General features: G+C 35.7%; 2 protein-coding genes across 2 annotated transcripts in view; both read left to right on the top strand.

Annotated features, from left to right (window-relative positions):
• The window catches only part of LOC142384509 (aminopeptidase N-like), a 37,857-nt gene extending 22,794 nt beyond the window's left edge, over positions 1-15,063 (top strand). Inside the window, exons 13-21 of the mRNA XM_075470786.1 lie at positions 1,883-2,016; positions 2,171-2,226; positions 7,057-7,204; positions 7,465-7,556; positions 9,373-9,480; positions 10,008-10,175; positions 10,260-10,400; positions 12,715-12,796; positions 14,550-15,063. Of these exons, the coding sequence (XP_075326901.1) occupies positions 1,883-2,016; positions 2,171-2,226; positions 7,057-7,204; positions 7,465-7,556; positions 9,373-9,480; positions 10,008-10,175; positions 10,260-10,400; positions 12,715-12,796; positions 14,550-14,705 (1,085 nt within the window). The 3' untranslated portion in view covers positions 14,706-15,063. The remainder of the gene's footprint in view (positions 1-1,882; positions 2,017-2,170; positions 2,227-7,056; positions 7,205-7,464; positions 7,557-9,372; positions 9,481-10,007; positions 10,176-10,259; positions 10,401-12,714; positions 12,797-14,549) is intronic.
• A 6,583-nt stretch (positions 15,064-21,646) lies between these two features.
• The window catches only part of LOC142384510 (aminopeptidase N-like), a 33,482-nt gene continuing 32,247 nt past the window's right edge, over positions 21,647-22,881 (top strand). Inside the window, exon 1 of the mRNA XM_075470787.1 lies at positions 21,647-21,835. Coding sequence (XP_075326902.1) covers positions 21,687-21,835 — 149 coding nt within the window. The 5' untranslated portion in view covers positions 21,647-21,686. The remainder of the gene's footprint in view (positions 21,836-22,881) is intronic.

Genomic DNA, 22,881 nt, shown 5'->3' with positions numbered 1-22,881 from the left:
GGGTCCCCCCAGAAGAGCTGGAGGAAGTGGCCGGGGACAGGGACGTCTGGGTCTCTTTGCTCAAGCTGCTGCCCCCGCGACCCGATCCCCGGACCAGCGGAAGATAATGGATGGATGGATGGATTAATTAAAAAAAAAAAAAAATAATTTAATAAAAAAAAATATATATATAATTTAATAAAAATAAATAAATCCATCCATCCACCCATTATCTTCCGCTTTTCTGGGGATTGGGTCGCGGGGGCAAAATAATAATAATTTAATTAAAAATAATAATAATTTGGGGGCTTTTGTGCCTTTAATGGAAAGTTCAGAGAGACAGGAAGCAGGGGGCAGAGAGAGGGGGAACAACACGCAGCACAGGGCCGTCCGATGCGGGACTCGAACCGTAAAAGTCTGTTGCTCACAGGCTTTTATTTTGTAAAAGTCTGTCGTTCACAGGCTTTTATTTTGTAAAAGTCTGTCGCTCACAGGCTTTTATTCTGTAAAAGTCTGTCGCTCACAGGCTTTTATTCTGTAAAAGTCTGTCGCTCACAGGCTTTTATTTTGTAAAAGTCTGTCGCTCACAGGCTTTTATTCTGTAAAAGTCTGTTGCTCACAGGCTTTTATTTTGTAAAAGTCTGCTGCTGTCTGCTGTGGAACAGGAAAAGAAAGTAATCGGTGGATCCACCAAACATGGAGAAGGGTACGGAACTTTTACTCGGCCATTTTCATGTTAAAGTTCTTCCAGACGGCGGAGTGGACAGAACCAAAGTCATCTGTAAACACTGCCAAGTTGAATTGTCTTCTCAGCGTAGTAGTTCCAGTCTAAAATATCACTTAAAGGCAAACACACACAACTGATAGCAGCAAGTCATTCAAGGAAACAGACAGTGGAGCGAGGCTTCTACATAAAAACTACAGAAAGATGCTGATGTTAAAAGTGTGTTTGCACAACAAATGTTATGGCACTTTCATTCATATGGCAGCACATTTAAAATAAAGCTAAATGCTAAAAGCTATACGCTACTTTTGGATTCATTTTTGGATTCTGCGTACAAATGAGATTAATCGTGATTAATCAGGGAAATCATGTGATTAATTAGATTAAACATTTTAATCGTTGCCCAGCCCAAGTCTTAAGACATGAAAGGTTAATTTAGTCATCTTAAAGGAATTTTAGCCCATATATCAGGATCAAACACCATCTGAGATAAGTCTATGAACCATTCAGGCAGGAAAAAGGCTCCTAACTCAAGGGATGGACCAGTGCTGTGTCCACATTTTAAACTGGATCTTTAGGCACTTTGTTCCCAGCAGCCTGTCACAGAGACACATCATTTGTTCCCATTTCTTTAGCTGCATGTGTGAAAAACAGCTTCGCAGTTTCAACTTTTTTGTACATTTACATTAAAGCTGCTTTCAGTTACCAAAAGAGTCAAATTAATATATGAAATTCAGTTTTAAAGAAATCCTAATCCCAAAATAATGAACGTTATCATGTCTAAAAGTAGAAAAAACCCAGACAATAATAAGAATAATATGTTATTCAACATCAAGAAAAAGTAAATTAGATTCAATTTAATGACAGAAAAGCTTAAAAAAGAATTATAAGATATAATCTAATGGCTAACTATGGAACAATTAATATGAATGAAATGATTAAACTGTTTTATGCCACCAGAAATGAATCATCTAGAAGCTCTTTGTGGGTTTTAGACTGGAATTAAGATTTGTTCCCATTTCTTTAGCTGCATTTCTGAATGAATGTTTCTGTTCTGGTGGCAGAAAATAAAATCACCCTGCAGAGAAAACATTTAGCAGACGCTACTGAAAAGGAAGGAATGCTTATTTTCTGCTCCTGTGCATGGCGTGAATGACCAACTCTGAGTTTCGTCTGTAGCTACAATGAATGATATGAGGGCTCCGGGGACCGACTGGGTCCTGGCCAACCTGAACGTGGCCGGGTACTACAGGGTCAACTACGACCAGGCCAACTGGGACAAACTGCTGGCTGTCCTGAACAGCAGCCACACGGTAGGACTGATGCACTCTGATGTCACGCTGATGTCACGCTGATGTCACGCTGATGTCACGCTGATGCACGCTGATGTCACGCTGATGTCACGCTGATGTCACGCTGATGCACTCAGAATCATCTTCACCTGACATGTTGCCGTTTCTGTTTAAGAGCATCCCAGTGATCAACAGAGCTCAGCTGGTGGATGACGCCTTCAACCTGGCCAGGTGAGTCCTTCTGGAGAGGCAGAGAGATGGAAGGATGCTCCAGAGAGGCTGAAGTGGTCTGTGTTAAAGACCAGGAAAAGATCAGGAAAAGATCAGGAAAAGATCAGGAAAAGACCAGGAAAAGATCTAGCCTGGGAATTCCCATGCTGCTTTGCGCTCGATTTCATTCTCACTGCAAAGTCAGCCTGGAAACCACCGCCCTGATTTTTGCCAGAGTTTGGGAACCAATCACAGAACGGGGGGGGGGGGGGGGCAGCAAGACGATGACGACGTCTATGCGCTACACCGAAGCTTGTAGAGCGTTAATCCAACATGACAGCGGACACAACCGTTCAATGCAGCCTTAGAAAGTGTTTCGGAGTAGATTCAACCTGGGGTCATTTGAACCGTGACATCCAGCCAAGTAGCCCACCCGCAGTTTTTCCGATATTGGCTGAACATCAGCTGAGTTACCGAGTTATCCCGAATAGCTTAGTACAAGCGCTGACGGACCCTGGCAGTATCTTCAAAATTACCACACTAAAATCACATGCCATGACACCAAACTTCTACAGTAGTACAAATATGGTCTGTACTCACAAAACGATGCATTTGGAAGTTTGTACATAGTCCAGGAGTTTATTATTATCAACACAAGCCTGATAGCTTCTCTGCTGCTAAAGCTGCGTCGACGTCACTTCCTTGATCTGGGAGCTTCAAAGTAAGATGAGGGTTGATCTACTACTGTAGACAACAAAGCAAGGCTGCTCAATTTCTCCATTATTAAAATAAATTCACAACTCTACAACCTAAAAATTTATGTAGAATATAGCATATAGGCCTACTTCGTTGTCAATTTAAGTAGCTTAGAGCGCAAGTTTGCTTTTATTTTCCATTTTTTTCTTCTTCCTCGTCGAATTTCTGTCGTCATCTGGTATAAGTGATACAATTGGCTATGAATCGCGCGCAAAGCAGCATGGGAAGAACCTGACGTCATTTGATAGACATTCGTAGCACCCAATAAATGGCTCTAGGCATTCGTAAACCACGCCTCAAATACGAGAAAATGCACACCTAGTTCCCAGAACACCATCTCATCGAGATTGTGGACGCGTCAGCCAGGCTAGAAAAGATCAGGAAAAGATCAGGGCTGTGTTCGAAACTGCATACTACATACTGCATACTACATACTGCATACTACATACTACATACTGCATACTACATACTGCATATTATATACTGCATACTACATACTGCATACTACATACTGCATACTACATACTGCATACTACATACTACATACTGCATACTACATACTACATACTGCATACTACATACTGCATATTATATACTGCATACTACATACTGCATACTACATACTATATACTGCATACTACATACTGCATACTACATACTACATACTGCATACTACATACTGCATATTATATACTGCATACTACATACTGCATACTGCATACTGCATACTACATACTATATACTGCATACTACATACTGCATACTACATACTGCATACTACATACTACATACTGCATACTACATACTGCATACTGCATACTACATACTATATACTGCATACTACATACTGCATACTACATACTGCATACTACATACTACATACTGCATACTACATACTGCATACTACATACTACATACTGCATACTACATACTGCATATTATATACTGCATACTACATACTGCATACTGCATACTGCATACTACATACTATATACTGCATACTACATACTGCATACTACATACTGCATACTACATACTACATACTGCATACTACATACTACATATTATTTTGTAAAAGTCTGTCGCTCACAGGCTTTTATTTTGTAAAAGTCTGTCACTCACATGCTTTTATTCTGTAAAAGTCTGCTGCTCACAGGCCTTTATTTTGCATACTGCATACTACATACTACATACTACATACTGCATACTACATACTACATACTGCATACTGCATACTACATACTACATACTGCATACTACATACTGTATACTACATACTGCATACTGCATACTACATACTGCATACTGCATACTACATACTACATACTGCATACTACATACTGCATACTGTATACTACATACTGCATACGGCATACTACATACTACAGAATGCATACTGCATACTACATACTGCATACTGCATACTACAGAATGCATACTGCATACTACATACTGCATACTACATACTGCATACTGCATACTACATACTACAGAATGCATACTGCATACTACATACTACATACTGCATACTGCATACTACATACTGCATACTACATACTACATACTACATACTGCATACTGCATATTGCATACTGCATACTACATACTGCATACTGCATACTACATACTGCATACTGCATACTATATACTGCATACTGCATACTACATACTGCATACTACATACTACATACTAAATACTGCATACTGCATACTACAGAATGCATACTGCATACTACATACTGCATACTGCATACTACATACTGCATACTACAGAATGCATACTGCATACTGCATACTACATACTGCATACTGCATACTACATACTACATACTGCATACTGCATACTACAGAATGCATACTGCATACTACATACTGCATACTGCATACTACATACTGCATACTACAGAATGCATACTGCATACTACATACTGCATACTACATACTACATTACCCACAATGCATTTCGCTCCTGCCCGAGCCGAAATCAGCCGGCCTGAAGCTGATTTCCCTTAAGCTCTAAACTCTGTAAACTTTAGCAACATTTGAAACATTTTCAGGAGAGAAAGTAGTCGTTTAGATCCCCAACGTGTTGAAAACCTGACAAAATACCGACTATGTACAACTTTGTTTCCACGAATTCGGCGCTACTAAAGCTAGCCGCAGTGAGCAACGCACTTCCGGTTATTTTCACAAAATAAAATACCCGTTGCCTTTTATCATAGGGAAAGCCATTACCATACAATTGGTGCTTTTGTTTTGAAAACAGGAAGTGAACCTACCCTCGTTGTAGCTAGCTTGAAACTGCCGTTTTGACAGGAAATGACGATCGGCGACGTCACGTTACGTTGCATCTTGGGTAGTTTGAGTATGAGTAGTAACCTCATGATGCATACCCAACATTTCGGAGAATCTAGTATGCATCCGGGAACTTAAAAAAAGTTAAAGTTAGTAGGAGTAGTGGGAGTAGTAGGCGGTTTGGAACGCAGCCATTGTCTTAATTTCTGCAGAATTGATGAAAAATTATAGAATATTTAGGGGATAAAGTTACAGTTTGCAAAGGTTACTGACATCTAGTGGTCAAGCAGGGGATTACAACAGTTACAGATGACATCCACCAACAATCCAACAACAAACTGCATCTTTCCCTGTAAACTAAATGAACCCACAGCAGTGTTTCTTCTTGTTTTCTTCCTTCTTCTATACTGAAACCTTTCATCTTCTCTTCTTTTCTCCGACTCGTGTGCTGTTGTCTGTTCTTGGTTCATGTAATAAGAATGATATACTTATAACTATCCTCCTAACTATTGCTCTCACACGATCTGATCTTCACCGCATGATTATTCAAAAGCATTCTTGATAACGATTTTACGCAGTAAAAATTCTAATTAATTTCTACCTTTTCTCCTGGAAATGACAAGGAGAAATAAGGAAATGTTCAAACTGTTTTTATGGTTTGAGGATGGAAAGTCATTACATACTGATGTTATAATAAATATTATTATATTATATACATATATATATATTAATAAATAAAATATATATAAAATTATAAATGTATATATATAATATATTATTGTTATTATAATAAACTCTGTGGCTTTAAGGAATATGAAAGCTGTAAGAATACACAGAAGGATGGAAATAAACGGACGCCTGCCAAGCTAAATTAATAAATCAACAAAAATCTTTGAAATTGGATGAAAAATGAGTGAAATTCCTTTATTTTTTCCTCATGTTTCTTAATATTGCTGTTTTCTGTCCGTGGTAGTGTTGTGGAGAAAAATGAGTCGGACGCGCCGTGGTCAGCCTCTTATGGGGAATTTATTGAACAGACCGTCACAGAGACACGTACATTTCAGAATGATGGAAATTCCCTTTGACCTCAGTTTGTGGCAATCTTTTATACCCTCCTGACTCATTCAAAGCGTACGTGGCCCAAACCTAATCTCTCCTCAGCGCCACGCTTTTGCCATTATCTAAACAAAGCTCATTCTAACCTTAAACCATAACCGGACAACAAGGCACACAGTGTAATTAGGACAAAGTGTCATGGCTCTGCTCTCCCACATAATCCCCCCTGAAATCACTTATCAGTGATTTAATAAAGAAATAATCTAAAAAAAAGAAAATCATCACATAATTAACACTGAATTATTCTAATAATTCTAAATTAAAATGGAACATATTGAATAAATGAAAATCACCTTAAATTATACTGAATTCAACAATCATTTAAATCTTTAACATCGCCATCACACTTGTCCACTGTTCACAGTTCATAGGAGCGAAAAACCCACCGACTGCTACTTTTTGTAACTCATGTTCTTATTCTTGGGAAAACTCTCCTACGCCCCCCCACTTGGCGACCGACTACTTAATTACTCTTTCAGTACCAAAGGTCGCACTCCGAACAGTTGACAGACACAACTGGCCATGGACATATGAGTGATTAGTTCTGATTGATACTAAACATAGAATGAATACACTACCATCATCAAATGAATAAATCACAGTTTTGTACCAAGTACAATACAGAAAATTATGAATAATCATAATGAAATGATTCCTTTCTCACGTCCCTTTTTCCCCCCAAAGAGCGAGGATCATCCCGACGGTGATGGCCCTCAGGACCACCAAGTACCTGAACAGCGAGCGGGAGTTCATGCCGTGGGAGTCGGCCATAGACAACCTGGACTTCTTCTACCTCATGTTCGACCGCAGCGAGCTGTACGGACCCATGCAGGTGCGGCCCCGCAGAACCCGGCAGAACCCGGCAGAACCCGGCAGAACCCGGCAGAACCGGGCAGAACCCGGCAGAACCCGGCAGAACCGGGCAGAACCCGGCAGAACCCGGCAGAACCCGGCTCGTCATGCCTCTGAAACTCTGTCTGTGTTTCAGCATCTGAAACTCTGTCTGTGTTTCAGCATCTGAAACTCTGTCTGTGTTTCAGGATCTGAAACTCTGTCTGCGTTTCAGCATCTGAAACTCTGTCTGTGTTTCAGGATTGCATGAGGAAGCAGGTCGCCCCCCTGTTCCAGCACTTCAAGACCCTGACGGGCAACTGGTCAAAGGTGCCGGATGGACACATGGACCAGTGAGTGAAAAACTCAGCATCTCATTTACCTGCAGGGTGTTACCCTGTTCCCCTCATTTTTATTTATATGGCGCCAAATACAACAAATGTCATCTCAAGGCACTTAGATAATAAAGTCCAATTCAAGGCAATTGGAATTCAATTAATTGTAATCATAATTGTTCATAAAATTATCCAATTCGTTCATATAGAGCCAATTCAAAAACAATCTCCTAGCTAAGGAAACCAACAGATTGCACTGAAATATAAATAATTATACAGCCTATCTGGCCTGGAAATAGCTTCCTGCAACGTGCACAGCTGTGCGGCGTCCTCTCAGGTTCCCCTGACTCTGAAATGCACCGAGCTCCATCCGTCTGGAATTAAATCAAATCAAATTTATTTATATCGCACATTTCATGTACACAACAATTCAAAGTGCTTCACTGAATTATTCTTGTGGTTTATTTCACTGCTCCCAAAAAAATGAATCTGTTGAAATTGAAAAATCCAAAAATGTGCAAATTTCATCCAAAATACATGAAAAGTTTATTTCACTCAGAAAAAAATTATTTCTCCAACCAAAAGGTTTGAAATTTTACCCCTAAATCTGCTTTTTTAGATCCAACTACAGCAGTTTAATCCATGTAGGTTAATTAAATTAATTTAATATCCGACCAAGAAAAAAATTCTAAATTAAAATGATACATTTAACAGCCGAGTGTTCTGAAAACGGCTGTAATAAATGTTTTTATAAAGACATCGAATTAGATTTCTACAACAACCGTCTGCACGTTTTTTCTTTTTTTATCTTTTGTATAGCACATTTCATGTCCAAACAATTCAAAGTGCTTTACATAAAATAAAAGAATTGCAGCAGGGAGTGGAAGCATTAAAAAATACATTTAAAAACCAGCAACAGTCCAGATAAGTTCAAAGATAGCGTGCAGATTTCATGCATAGACACATGAGAACAGAAATGTTTTTAACCTGGATTTAAAAATGTCTCCATTTGGTGAAAGTTTAATCTCCACTGGCAGTTTGTTCCACTTGTTAGCAGCATAACAGCTAAATGCTGCTTCTCCATGTTTAGTCTGGACTCTGGACTGGACCAGCTGACCTGAGTCCTTGGATCTAAGAGCTCTGCTGGCTTTATATTCTCTGAACACATCACAGATGCATTCTGGGCCTAAACCGTTCTGGGATTAAAGCAGAAGTCTTATTCTTTAGTTTAGTATCTTTAATCCTTTTACATGCAGTGCTGCTGGCTTTGAGCTCTTCTGTTGGAGTTAAGATGCAGACGGACCCCAAACGGGCCCCAACACAGCTGCCTGGTTTAAAGTGTAACAAAAGTATTTTCTTTGTCTGTTATTTCACCATTTATGGTGTAAAACCAAAATACTTCCACTTAATAATGACAATACCACAGGAAATACTTCTTCAGAGCCTTTTAGGACAGCTTTGCTTGCTGGTTTCAAACAAACATCTTATTTCACTGTGCTGATGCTAGAGCGCCCTCTGCTGGATCACAAGGGAAACTACCTCTATTGGTCCAATAGAATAGAAATAGAAAAATACTTTATTCATCCCCAAATGGGGGAAATTCAAATTAGTCAAGTAGCTCAACATTTTTTTAAATATTTACAATGATTGTATTAACAACAACAATAATAATACCTAAATAATGATGCATTCTACATCAGACGGTGCAGGATTTCCTGGATCTCTAACAATTTAAACATCCTGTTTCAGAGCATTTGTGTCAGAAACTGTAAGAAAAAGATGACAGAATGTTATCTGATGCTTGTTTCCTTGTTTCTCCCTCTGCTCCCTGCAGGTATAACCAGGTGAACGCCATCAGCCTGGCATGCAGGACGGGTCTGGAGGAATGTCAGACTCTGGTCAAGACTTGGTTTAGTGACTGGATGACCACCGGCACCAACAAGTGAGTGTGATCCGGTCCATGGCACTTTGATCCGGTTTCCTAAATTGTCTTTGTTTTCTAAATTGTCTTTGTTTTCTAAATTGTCTTTGTTTCCTAAATTGTCTTTGTTTCCTAAATTGTCTTTGTTTCCTAAATTGTCTGTTTCTAAATTGTCTTTGTTTCTAAATTGTCTTTGTTTCCTAAATTGTCTTTGTTTCCTAAATTGTCTTTGTTTCTAAATTGTCTTTGTTTCTAAATTGTCTTTGTTTCTAAATTGTCTTTGTTTCTAAATTGTCTTTGTTTTCTAAATTGTCTTTGTTTCCTAAATTGTCTTTGTTTTCTAAATTGTCTTTGTTTCCTAAATTGTCTTTGTTTCCTAAATTGTCTTTGTTTCTAAATTGTCTTTGTTTCCTAGATTGTCTTTGTTTCTAAATTGTCTTTGTTTCTAAATTGTATTTAATCCGGTTCATGGCACCTCGCTGCTGAGCCGGTTTGATGCACATTCTGATCCTCTCTGTGGTTCTGACCTTCTTCATGTCTCCATCCAGCATCCACCCCAACCTGCGCTCCACCGTGTACTGCAACGCCATCGCAGCCGGAGGCGCGGCAGAGTGGGAGTTCGCCTGGTCGGAGTTCAGGAACGCCACCATTGCCAGTGAAGCTGAAAAGATCCGCGCCGCGCTGGCGTGCACCAAACAGCCGTGGCTGCTGAACAGGTCGGCCATTTCAATGCTCGCTGCAGGACTGTGACTGACGCACACGCACGTGCACTCACCTTCTGCCTGCTTCTACCTGCTCAGGTACCTGGAGTTCACTCTTAACCCAGACTTGATCCGGAAGCAGGATGCCACCTCCACCATCGTCTACATCGCCAACAACGTGGTGGGTCAGCCTCTGGCGTGGGACTTCGTCAGGGCTCGATGGGACTACATCTTCGCAGAGTGAGTACAGCTCGTTACCTGCCTTCAGCATTTAACCCTTCCTGTTGTCTTGCAGGTTAAAAGTGAGCCACCACCATGTTTATCTGTAGAAAAAACACCTTAAACTATCTTTTTCCAACTTGAAATGTTATTACTTTTCCTAAAGGGACCCCATCATTAGAAAAAGTCACACTTTATTTTTGTTCATGTTTCCATGTGGGCTGTACACCACTAGGGTACAAAGATTGTCTTATGGGTCATTTTTGACCCGTGAATTATAAAAACATTTAAACACCAGAAAAAAGTTCACTGTTTTTTCCCTTTAAATAGAATTAATTCAGAAGTAATTACTTCACATTTATATTTATATAAATGTGAAGTTATAATAAACCTTTATTATGTAAAAGAAAACTGAGAAAACAAGAAAACTGTTGGTCCAACTGACAAAAAAAAAAGTGTAATCCTGAAAACTGGTGATTGTCTTTTTGTATTGTGTAACAATAAATACATGATAAAAAATGTATTGAATTGAGTTGAATAGATAAATAACAGGTGGTTTCATCATACAAAATAGATTTGGGATTTAAAATTCAATGAAGTTGCTTTATTTTGGGGCTTTGGTAGGGCGGGGCATTTCTGACCCGTAGGACAAAGGGAGTAAACACAATGTTAAGACCTCACAAAGGGTTAAAGCTGCTGGTTTGAATCTGTAAAGGAGCTGAAATGAAGCTCTGAGTCAGAGGCTGTAAGTGCAGATGAAACCATAAACTCACCGGTGATGGCTCTACGGATCAGGCCGCTCAGATTGACAAACACTCTGCCTTCAGGTGATATTTGGTCCTCATAAATACAGAATTTAACTAATGAAACCGCCATTTATTATGGGTGAAACCCTGAAATGAACGTGACAAAGTGATGCTGGTGAGAAATGTGTTTATATTAGGGCTGGGCAAGTTAACTCGTTATTATCGCGTTAACGCATTGATTATTTAACGCCGAAAATGATTTTATTGCACATTAACGCTTTTTTTATTTTTAATAATTGTTTGGGGCTTTTGCGCATTTAATGGAAAGTTCAGGAAGACAGGAAGCAGGGGACAGAGAGAGGGGGAACAACATGCAGCACAGGGCATTTTATTCTGTAAAATTCTGTTGCTCACAGGCTTTTATCATTGTAAAAGTCTGTTGCTCACAGGCTTTTATTCTGTAAAAGTCTGTCGCTCACAGGCTTTTATTTTGTAAAAGTCTTTTGCTCACAGGCTTTTATTTTTGTAAAAGTCTGTTGCTCACAGGCTTTTATTTTGTAAAAGTCTGTTGCTCACAGGCTTTTATTTTGTAAAAGTCTGTTGCTCACAGGCTTTTATTTTGTAAAAGTCTGTTGCTCACAGGCTTTTATTTTTGTAAAAGTCTGTTGCTCACAGGCTTTTATTTTGTAAAAGTCTGTTGCTCACAGGCTTTTATTTTGTAAAATTCTGTTGCTCACAGGCTTTTATTCTGTAAAAGTCTGTCGCTCACAGGCTTTTATTTTGTAAAAGTCTGTTGCTCACAGGCTTTTATTTTGTAAAAGTCTGTTGCTCACAGGCTTTTATTTTGTAAAAGTCTGTTGCTCACAGGCTTTTATTTTGTAAAAGTCTGTTGCTCACAGGCTTTTATTTTTGTAAGAGTCTGTTGCTCACAGGCTTTTATTTTGTAAAAGTCTGTTGCTCACAGGCTTTTATTTTGTAAAAGTTTGTTGCTCACAGGCTTTTATAAAAAAAGCCATAAAAAAGCCCCCAAAAATTTTAAAAAAAATAAAACTAAAAGCTAAAAGCTACACACTACTTTTGGATTCATTTTTGGATTCTGCGTTCAAATGCGATTAATCGTGATTAATCAGGGAAATCATGTGATTAATTAGATTAAATATTTTAATCGTTGCCCAGCCCTAGTTTATAGAAAGATAAGAATGTTTCTGTGCGGCAGCCAGATATGGCAGCCAGATGTGGCAGCCAGATGTGGCAGCCAGATGTGGCAGCCAGATGTCAGCTTTAACCGCAGTCTGGTCTTTAGTTGGATGAGCAGAGTTAAACGTCACATTGTTCCTTAACTCGGACATGTGATGCTGCACAGTGGGAAACATGGACCCCTCCCTACTTTTTTACGGATGTATTGCTGATATCGTTCATGAAATAGTAAAATGTCTCGATTTTCAACAGATTTCTAACATTTTACGCAGCATCACAGCTTTTCTTTTGTTATTAGGCTTGTTTCTTCCACTGAATGACACCCATGAGCAAACACCAACTCTGAGTGATGGAGAAGTGTGACGACTAAATGCAGCTTCCTTTTCCCACAGGTACGGCGGCGGCTCGTTTTCCTTTTCGAACCTCATCAACGGAGTCACCAAGCGCTTTTCCACTGAATTCGAGCTTCAGCAGGTGAGAGATCTCTCTTTAAATGATGTTTCCAGGCTGGGGGAAACATATATACTGACTTTAGGATCAGTTTAAACTCTTTTCCTCTTTTATTTGCATCTAATTCAAATTAGTTTGAACTGAACCCAAAACCAAACTGCTGTTTGTCAGTCAGATAATCTTCTTAATCCCCCATCCTACAATGCACTTTACGTACTTTAAATGCCTATTTTATGTTTATATATGTCATTTTTTACATTATGTCTTTGTCTTCACCGTGAGATGGTGGGAAACATAATTTGAATTGCTTCGTATGTCACGTGAAGAATTGACAATAAAGCTGAGTTGAATTGAATAAAAAAAGGTTTTCTGCTCTTACGGAGTGCCACACGGCTCCGTGTGAGGACCTCTGCTTCCACCTGCTGACACTGAGGCCAATATCCGAGTTTTTGGAGAGGACTCTGATCTGTGTCCCATGCAGCCAGCAAACCTAAATTGTCTTTGTTTTCTAAATTGTCTTTGGCTCCTAAATTGTCTTTGTTTTCTAAATTGTCTGTTTTCTAAATTGTCTTTGTTTCCTAAATTGTCTCTGTTTCCTAAATTGTCTGTTTTCTAAATTTTCTTTGGTTCCTAAATTGTCTTTCTTTTCTAAATGGTCTTTGTTTCCTAAATTGTCTTTGTTTCCTAAATTGTCTTTCTTTTCTAAATTGTCTTTGTTTCCTAAATTGTCTTTGTTTCCTAAATTGTCTGTTTTCTAAATTGTCTGTTTTCTAAATTGTCTTTCTTTTCTAAATTGTCTTTGTTTCCTAAATTGTCTTTGTTTTCTAAATTGTCTTTGTTTTCTAAATTGTCTGTTTTCTAAATTGTCTTTCTTTTCTAAATTGTCTTTGTTTCCTAAATTGTCTTTGTTTCCTAAATTGTCTTTCTTTTCTAAATTGTCTTTGTTTCCTAAATTGTCTTTCTTTTCTAAATTGTCTTTGTTTCCTAAATTGTCTTTGTTTCCTAAATTGTCTTTGTTTCCTAAATTGTCTTTGTTTCCTAAATTGTCTTTGTTTCCTAAATTGTCTTTCTTTTCTAAATAGTCTTTCTTTTCTAAATAGTCTTTGTTTCCTAAATTGTCTTTCTTTTCTAAATAGTCTTTCTTTTCTAAATAGTCTTTGTTTCCTAAATTGTCTTTCTTTTCTAAATTGTCTTTGTTTTCTAAATTGTCTTTGTTTCCTAAATTGTCTTTGTTTTCTAAATTGTCTGTTTTCTAAATTGTCTTTGTTTCCTAAATTGTCTTTCTTTTCTAAATTGTCCTTGTTTCCTAAATTGTCTTTGTTTCCTAAATTGTCTTTCTTTTCTAAATTGTCTTTGTTTCCTAAATTGTCTTTGTTTTCTAAATTGTCTTTGTTTTCTAAATTGTCTGTTTTCTAAATTGTCTTTGTTTCCTAAATTGTCTTTCTTTTCTAAATTGTCCTTGTTTCCTAAATTGTCTTTGTTTCCTAAATTGTCTTTGTTTCCTAAATTGTCTTTGTTTTCTAAATTGTCTTCCCATGTGTCTCGGTACCTAACTTACTGCACTTACTCTAGCACTAGTTCTGCTCTAAGCTGTTTGGTTTTGGAAGGAAATGCAGACTTATTGTGAGTGGCGTCTGCAGAATGACCGTAATGTGATGTAATGAAATGTAATTTAGGCTCCATCAGACTGAAGAGCAACTTGATTTCTGGTGTGTGTGATGAAGCTGAAAAACCTTTTCTGGCCTGATTTTCCCTCCCTGTGTTTGTGTCGTCTCAGCTGAGGCAGTTCAAGGCCGACAACTCTGAGGTTGGTTTTGGCTCCGGGACGCTGGCAGTGGATCAGTCCATCGAGAGAACCTTGGCCAACATGAAATGGATCGAACTGAACAAGAAAAATGTTCTGGACTGGTTCACAGCTGAGGCTAAACTCTGAGACAGAACCGATTCACTTAATGTATTTTAAAATGTCCTTTTTTCACTAAAACAAATGTTGTCTGGAGGATTTTTGTGTGTATGTATTTTCAAATGTTTATGAATTCTTCATAATTTCTTTTCTGATTCTTCCTGAATGTTTCATTCACCTTTAAAAACAAACCAATTTTTGATAAAAACTGGACTGTTGGGTTGGAAGAATTTTTATTTATTGATCAGCTGTGTTCTCTGGACATCAGGTCAGCCTGAACCAACATTTCTTTTTTTTCTTGCTGCCTTCAGAGTAAAGATGTCGTTTTTCCCCTCAGTTTAGGCTGAAAGGCTTCAGGGCTGTTTAGGTAAAACTAGCTGAAAACCGACTGGAACTGGATATATTTAGATACTGTTTTTAAAAGCATCAGCCTGACTCCACTCTGGAAAAGACAATAAAAGTATTTGTTATGAGTTACTGTTGTGTCTCCGTTCTTGATCCAGTTTTATTTCTCCCTTAAAATATGAACCAATCGAACACACATCAGGTGAAATACATTTCGGAAACAAAACATTTTAAACCCCACAATCGATTGCAATTCAATGCAATTCTTGACCTTCATCATATCTGTGGTTGGCTGCCTTCAGAAGGATGAGACCCAGGAATCACAAGATGCATATGAATGTGTGTGTGTATGAAAATGTATGTGTGTATGAATATATGTGTGAATGAATGTATGTATGAAAGAATGTATGAATGAATATGAATGAATGTATGTATGTATGAATATGAATATATGTGTGAATGAATGTATGTATGAAAGAATGTATGTATGAATGAATATGAATGAATGTATGTATGTATGAATATGAATATATGTGTGAATGAATGTATGAATGAATATGAATATATGTGTGAATGAATGTATGTATGTATGAATATGAATGTATGTATGAATATATGTATGAATGAATGTATGAATGAATATGAATATATGTGTGAATGAATGTATGAATGAATATGAATATATGTGTGAATGAATGTATGAATGAATATGAATATATGTGTGAATGAATGTATGTATGACTATGAATGTATGAATGAATATGAATGTATGTATGAATATGAATATATGTATGTATGAATGTATGAATGAATATGAATATATGTGTGAATGAATGTATGTATGACTATGAATGTATGAATGAATATGAATGTATGTATGAATATGAATATATGTATGTATGAATATGAATGTATGAATGAATGAATGTATGTGTGAATATGAATATATGTATGGATGAATGTATGTATGAATATGAATGTATGTATGAATATGAATGTATGTATGTATGTATGAATATGTATGTATGTATGTATGTATGAATATGAATGTATGTATGAATATGTATGTATGTATGTATGTATGTATGTATGTATGAATGTATGAATGTATGTATGTATGTATGTATGTATGAATATGAATGTATGTATGTATGTATGTATGTATGAATATGAATGTATGTATGTATGTATGTATGAATATGAATGTATGTATGTATGTATGTATGTATGAATATGAATGTATGTATGTATGTATGTATGAATATGTATGTATGTATGTATGTATGTATGTATGTATGAATGTATGAATATGAATGTATGTATGTATGTATGTATGTATGAATATGAATGTATGTATGTATGTATGTATGAATATGAATGTATGTATGTATGTATGTATGTATGTATATATGTATGTATGTATGAATGTATGTATGAATGTATGTATGTATGTATGTATGTATGTATGTATGTATGTATGTATGTATGTATGTATGTATGTATGTATGTATGAATGTATGTATGTATGTATGTATGTATGAATGTATGTATGTATGTATGTATGTATGTATGTATGTATGAATGTATGTATGTATGAATGTATGTATGAATGTATGTATGTATGTATGTATGTATGAATGTATGTATGTATGAATGTATGTATGTATGTATGTATGTATGTATGTATGTATGAATGTATGTATGTATGTATGTATGTATGTATGTATGAATGTATGTATGTATGTATGTATGTATGTATGTATGTATGAATGTATGTATGTATGTATGTATGTATGTATGTATGTATGAATGTATGAATGTATGTATGTATGTATGTATGGATGTATGTATGTATGTATGTATGTATGAATGTATGCATGTATGCATGTATGCATGTATGAATGTATGAATGTATGTATGTATGTATGTATGTATGAATGTATGTATGTATGTATGTATGAATGTATGTATGTATGTATGTATGTATGTATGAATGTATGTATGTATGTATGTATGAATGTATGTATGTATGTATGTATGTATGAATGTATGTATGTATGTATGTATGAATGTATGAATGTATGTATGTATGTATGTATGAATGTATGTATGAATGTATGTATGTATGTATGTATGTATGTATGTATGAATGTATGAATGTATGTATGAATGTATGAATGTATGAATGTATGTATGTATGTATGTATGAATGTATGTATGAATGTATGAATGTATGTATGTATGTATGTATGTATGAATGTATGTATGTATGTATGAATGTATGTATGTATGTATGAATGTATGTATGTATGTATGTATGTATGTATGTATGTATGTATGTATGAATGTATGTATGTATGTATGAATGTATGTATGTATGTATGAATGTATGTATGTATGTATGAATGTATGTATGTATGTATGTATGTATGTATGAATGTATGTATGTATGTATGAATGTATGTATGTATGTATGAATGTATGTATGTATGTATGTATGTATGTATGTATGTATGTATGTATGTATGAATGTATGTATGAGTGTATGTGTGTATGTGTGAATGTATGAATGTATGAATGTATGTATGTATGAATGTATGTATGTATGTATGAATGTATGTATGTATGTATGTATGTATGTATGTATGTATGTATGTATGAATGTATGTATGTATGTATGTATGTATGTATGTATGAATGTATGTATGTATGTATGTATGTATGTATGTATGTATGAATGTATGTATGTATGTATGTATGTATGTATGAATGTATGTATGTATGTATGTATGAATGTATGTATGTATGTATGTATGTATGTATGAATGTATGTATGAATGTATGTATGTATGTATGTATGAATGTATGTATGTATGTATGTATGTATGTATGTATGTATGAATGTATGTATGTATGTATGTATGTATGTATGTATGTATGTATGTATGTATGTATGTATGTATGTATGTATGAATGTATGTATGTATGTATGTATGTATGTATGTATGAATGTATGTATGAATGTATGTATGTATGTATGTATGTATGTATGAATGTATGTATGTATGTATGTATGTATGTATGAATGTATGTATGTATGTATGTATGTATGTATGTATGTATGTATGTATGAATGTATGAATGTATGTATGTATGTATGTATGTATGTATGAATGTATGTATGTATGTATGTATGTATGTATGAATGTATGTATGTATGTATGTATGTATGTATGTATGTATGAATGTATGAATGTATGTATGTATGTATGTATGAATGTATGTATGTATGTATGTATGTATGTATGAATGTATGTATGAATGTATGTATGTATGTATGTATGTATGAATGTATGTATGTATGTATGTATGTATGTATGTGTGAATGTATGTATGAATGTATGTATGTATGAATGTATGTATGAATGTATGTATGAATGTATGAATGTATGTATGTATGTATGTATGAATGTATGTATGAATGTATGTATGTATGAATGTATGTATGTATGTATGTATGTATGTATGTATGTATGTATGTATGTATGAATGTATGTATGAATGTATGTATGTATGAATGTATGTATGTATGTATGTATGTATGTATGAATGTATGTATGAATGTATGTATGTATGTATGTATGTATGTATGAATGTATGTATGAATGTATGTATGTATGTATGTATGTATGTATGTATGAATGTATGTATGTATGTATGTATGTATGTATGTATGTATGAATGTATGTATGAATGTATGAATGTATGTATGAATGTATGTATGTATGTATGAATGTATGTATGTATGTATGTGTGAATGTATGTATGAATGTATGTATGTATGAATGTATGAATGTATGTATGAATGTATGTATGTATGAATGTATGTATGTATGAATGTATGTATGTATGTATGTGTGAATGTATGTATGAATGTATGTATGTATGAATGTATGTATGTATGTATGTGTGAATGTATGTATGAATGTATGTATGTATGAATGTATGTATGTATGTATGTATGTATGTATGTATGTATGTATGTATGTATGTATGAATGTATGTATGAATGTATGTATGTATGAATGTATGTATGTATGTATGTATGTATGTATGTATGTATGAATGTATGTATGAATGTATGTATGTATGTATGTATGTATGTATGAATGTATGTATGTATGTATGTATGAATGTATGTATGTATGTATGTATGTATGTATGTATGTATGAATGTATGTATGTATGTATGTATGAATGTATGTATGAATGTATGTATGTATGTATGTATGTATGAATGTATGTATGTATGTATGTATGTATGTATGTATGTATGTATGTGTGAATGTATGTATGAATGTATGTATGTATGTATGTATGTGTGAATGTATGTATGAATGTATGTATGTATGTATGTATGTGTGACGGGTCACCACTATCTACCACGGACGACGACGACCAGGTGGATTATGGGGGTACTTTATTTCAGCTCTGCAACACAGTGTATGGCCACAGTGGTGAGGAGAAGTTAATATCAGTCACAGGACAATCACGTGAAAATCCTCTTTCCTCTGTGTCAATTAATAATAAAATAAAATACAGAAAACTGTCAATATAAAATAAAAATAAAAGTTACATCCTAGTGTGATCGTATAGTGTATGTTGTTATCTCATAAATCAGGAGTGCAAAATCCCCACATAACCATCATATAACATGAAATCAACAAACAACAAATTAACAAGAAACCACAAGTAGCTTATCAACGTTAAATTATAATTCATAAAACATATTACCTGCAACACAGTGTATGGCCACAGTGGTGAGGAGAAGTTAATATCAGTCACAGGACAATCTGAACACGAGGGAAAACATTTAAGCTAAATTAGCATAATTACAACTCTCTAAACATTATTTTACAGTCCGACAACTCACAGCAATTGCTCAAAACTGTTAGCACAGCTCACAGCAAACACTTAACTTAGGAAAATACATAGCATAAACATCTGGAACTATAAGAAATTAATTGATTATCCCGGACCATACAAGTGAACGTCTTACCACGTGAAAATCCTCTTTCCTCTGTGGTGAGACGCACGGTAACCACTGCGCCAGTAGGTGGCGGTGTTGCACCATTTCCTAGCATGCTTTAATAAACAAATCTATCCCGTTACATATGTATGTATGTATGTATGTATGTATGTATGAATGTATGTATGTATGTATGTATGAATGTATGTATGTATGTATGAATGTATGTATGTATGTATGTATGTATGTATGAATGTATGTATGTATGAATGTATGTATGTATGTATGTATGTATGTATGTATGTATGTATGTATGTATGTATGTATGTATGAATGTATGTATGTATGAATATGAATGTATGTATGAATATGAATGAATGAATGTGTGTATGAATGTATGTATGTATGTATGTATGAATGTATGTATGTATGTATGTATGTATGTATGAATGTATGTATGTATGTATGAATGTATGAATGAATGTATGTATGTATGTATGAATGTATGTATGTATGTATGTATGAATGTATGTATGTATGAATGTATGTATGTATGTATGTATGTATGTATGTATGTATGAATGTATGTATGTATGTATGAATGTATGTATGTATGTATGTATGAATGTATGTATGTATGAATGTATGTATGTATGTATGAATGTATGTATGTATGTATGTATGAATGTATGTATGTATGAATATGAATGTATGTATGAATATGAATGAATGAATGTATATATGAATGTATGTATGAATACACAACATAAAAAAGCACATATTTCAAAATAAATAAATAAAAAACTCCTGCATTTACAGCCCAGTTGAATTGTCTTCTCAGCGTAGTAGTTCCAGTCTAAAATATCACTTAAAGGCAAAACACACAACTGATAGCAGCAAGTCATTCAAGGAAACAGACAGTGGAGCGAGGCTTCTACATAAAAACTACAGAAAGATGCTGATGTTAAAAGTGTGTTTGCACAACAAATGTTATGGCACTTTCATGCATATGGCAGCACATTTAAAATAAAACTAAATGCTAAAAGCTATACGCTACTTTTGGATTCATTTTTGGATTCTGCGTACAAATGAGATTAATCGTGATTAATCGGGGAAATCATGCGATTAATTAGGTTAAACATGTTAATCGTTGCTCAGCCCTAGTTGTTTTATGTATTTAACACTCAAACAAAACATTTGACAAAATGATCAACACAAGTACAAAAAACAAAAAAAGTGAAGAAACTTAAAAGCGTGTGAGCATGTAGTCATGAATGAACATTTTAAAAAGGTTCCGTCAGCAGACCTCAGAACGAGCTGTTTTCTGTCTGAAAACAGAAGGAAAAGTTCGACCCTTGAACACTGAGACAAAACCAATAAAATCATGAAGTGTTTTATGACCGATTCGAGAACGAGCAGTAAAGCACAGTTTATCAGCACAGAGCAGATGCTTATCAGAGAACATTTATTCCTCACAGCGATAGCACTTGGTGAATAAGTGCTGATAAATGCTGACAGCCACTCCTCTCTGTCATTCTGCCAGAGACTCAGCAAACCACCCCGGCTCACTTTTACTCCGGCTTCCTGATCACAACAGCGAGCGAGCTCCCACTTCAGGCTCAGAGCTTCAGAGCAAGATGGGAAAAAGCTGCAAAAGCTGCAAAATCAGCAAGCTGTGCATTCTGTTCGTGGTCCTGGCCCTGGTTTCCGTGGCAACCATTGTGGCATTGTGGACCATCGCTCTCACAGGGAATGATGGCGATGACGTCACAGCTCCATGGGACAGGTAGGGCACGAAAAACACCGTAAAGGACGAGAGTTGGTTACGCTAAATGTTGTGAAGATAGAGATGAAGGTGCAACAGATGCACACGTCCAGCCTCTCATGGGGGGAGGGGTAAGGAAATAGAAATAAAACTGGAACTAGAACTGGAACTGGAACTGGTCAAGGTCTCAGTGTTCAGGATTATCTTGGCCTGGGTGAAAGAGAAGCTACACAAGCTTCAGACCGGCTGATTTTGGCTCGGGCAGGAGCGAAATGCATTGTGGGTAAACGCTCTGCATACTGTCTGATCGATGAGTATGCAGTATGTAGTATGTAGTATGTAGTAGGTAGTATGCAGTATGCAGTATGTAGTATGTAGTATGTAGTATGTAGTATGGAGTATGTAGTATGCAGTATGTAGTATGTAGTATGTAGTATGCAGTATGTAGTATGTAGTATGCAGTATGTAGTATGTAGTATGGAGTATGTAGTATGTAGTATGTAGTATGGAGTATGTAGTATGCAGTATGCAGTATGTAGTATGTAGTATGCAGTATGTAGTATGTATTATGTAGTATGTAGTATGCAGTATGTAGTATGCAGTATGTAGTATGCAGTATGTAGTATGTAGTATGCAGTATGTAGTATGTAGTATGGAGTATGTAGTATGCAGTATGTAGTATGCAGTATGTAGTATGTAGTATGCAGTATGTAGTATGCAGTATTCAGTATGCAGTATTCAGTATGCAGTATGTAGTATGCAGTATGCAGTATGTAGTATGTAGTATGCAGTATGTAGTATGCAGTATGTAGTATGCAGTATTCAGTATGTAGTATGTAGTATGCAGTATGTAGTATGCAGTATTCAGTATGTAGTATGTAGTATGCAGTATGCAGTATGTAGTATGTAGTATGTAGTATGTAGTATGCAGTATGTAGTATGCAGTATGTAGTATGCAGTATTCAGTATGCAGTATTCAGTATGCAGTATGTAGTATGCAGTATGCAGTATGTAGTATGTAGTATGCAGTATGTAGTATGCAGTATGTAGTATGCAGTATTCAGTAT

This window comes from Odontesthes bonariensis, chromosome 7 (genome assembly GCF_027942865.1).
Source record: "Odontesthes bonariensis isolate fOdoBon6 chromosome 7, fOdoBon6.hap1, whole genome shotgun sequence".
In the NCBI taxonomy this organism is placed as follows: Eukaryota; Metazoa; Chordata; class Actinopteri; order Atheriniformes; family Atherinopsidae; genus Odontesthes; species Odontesthes bonariensis.
This window is presented reverse-complemented; position numbering and strand designations above follow the sequence as displayed.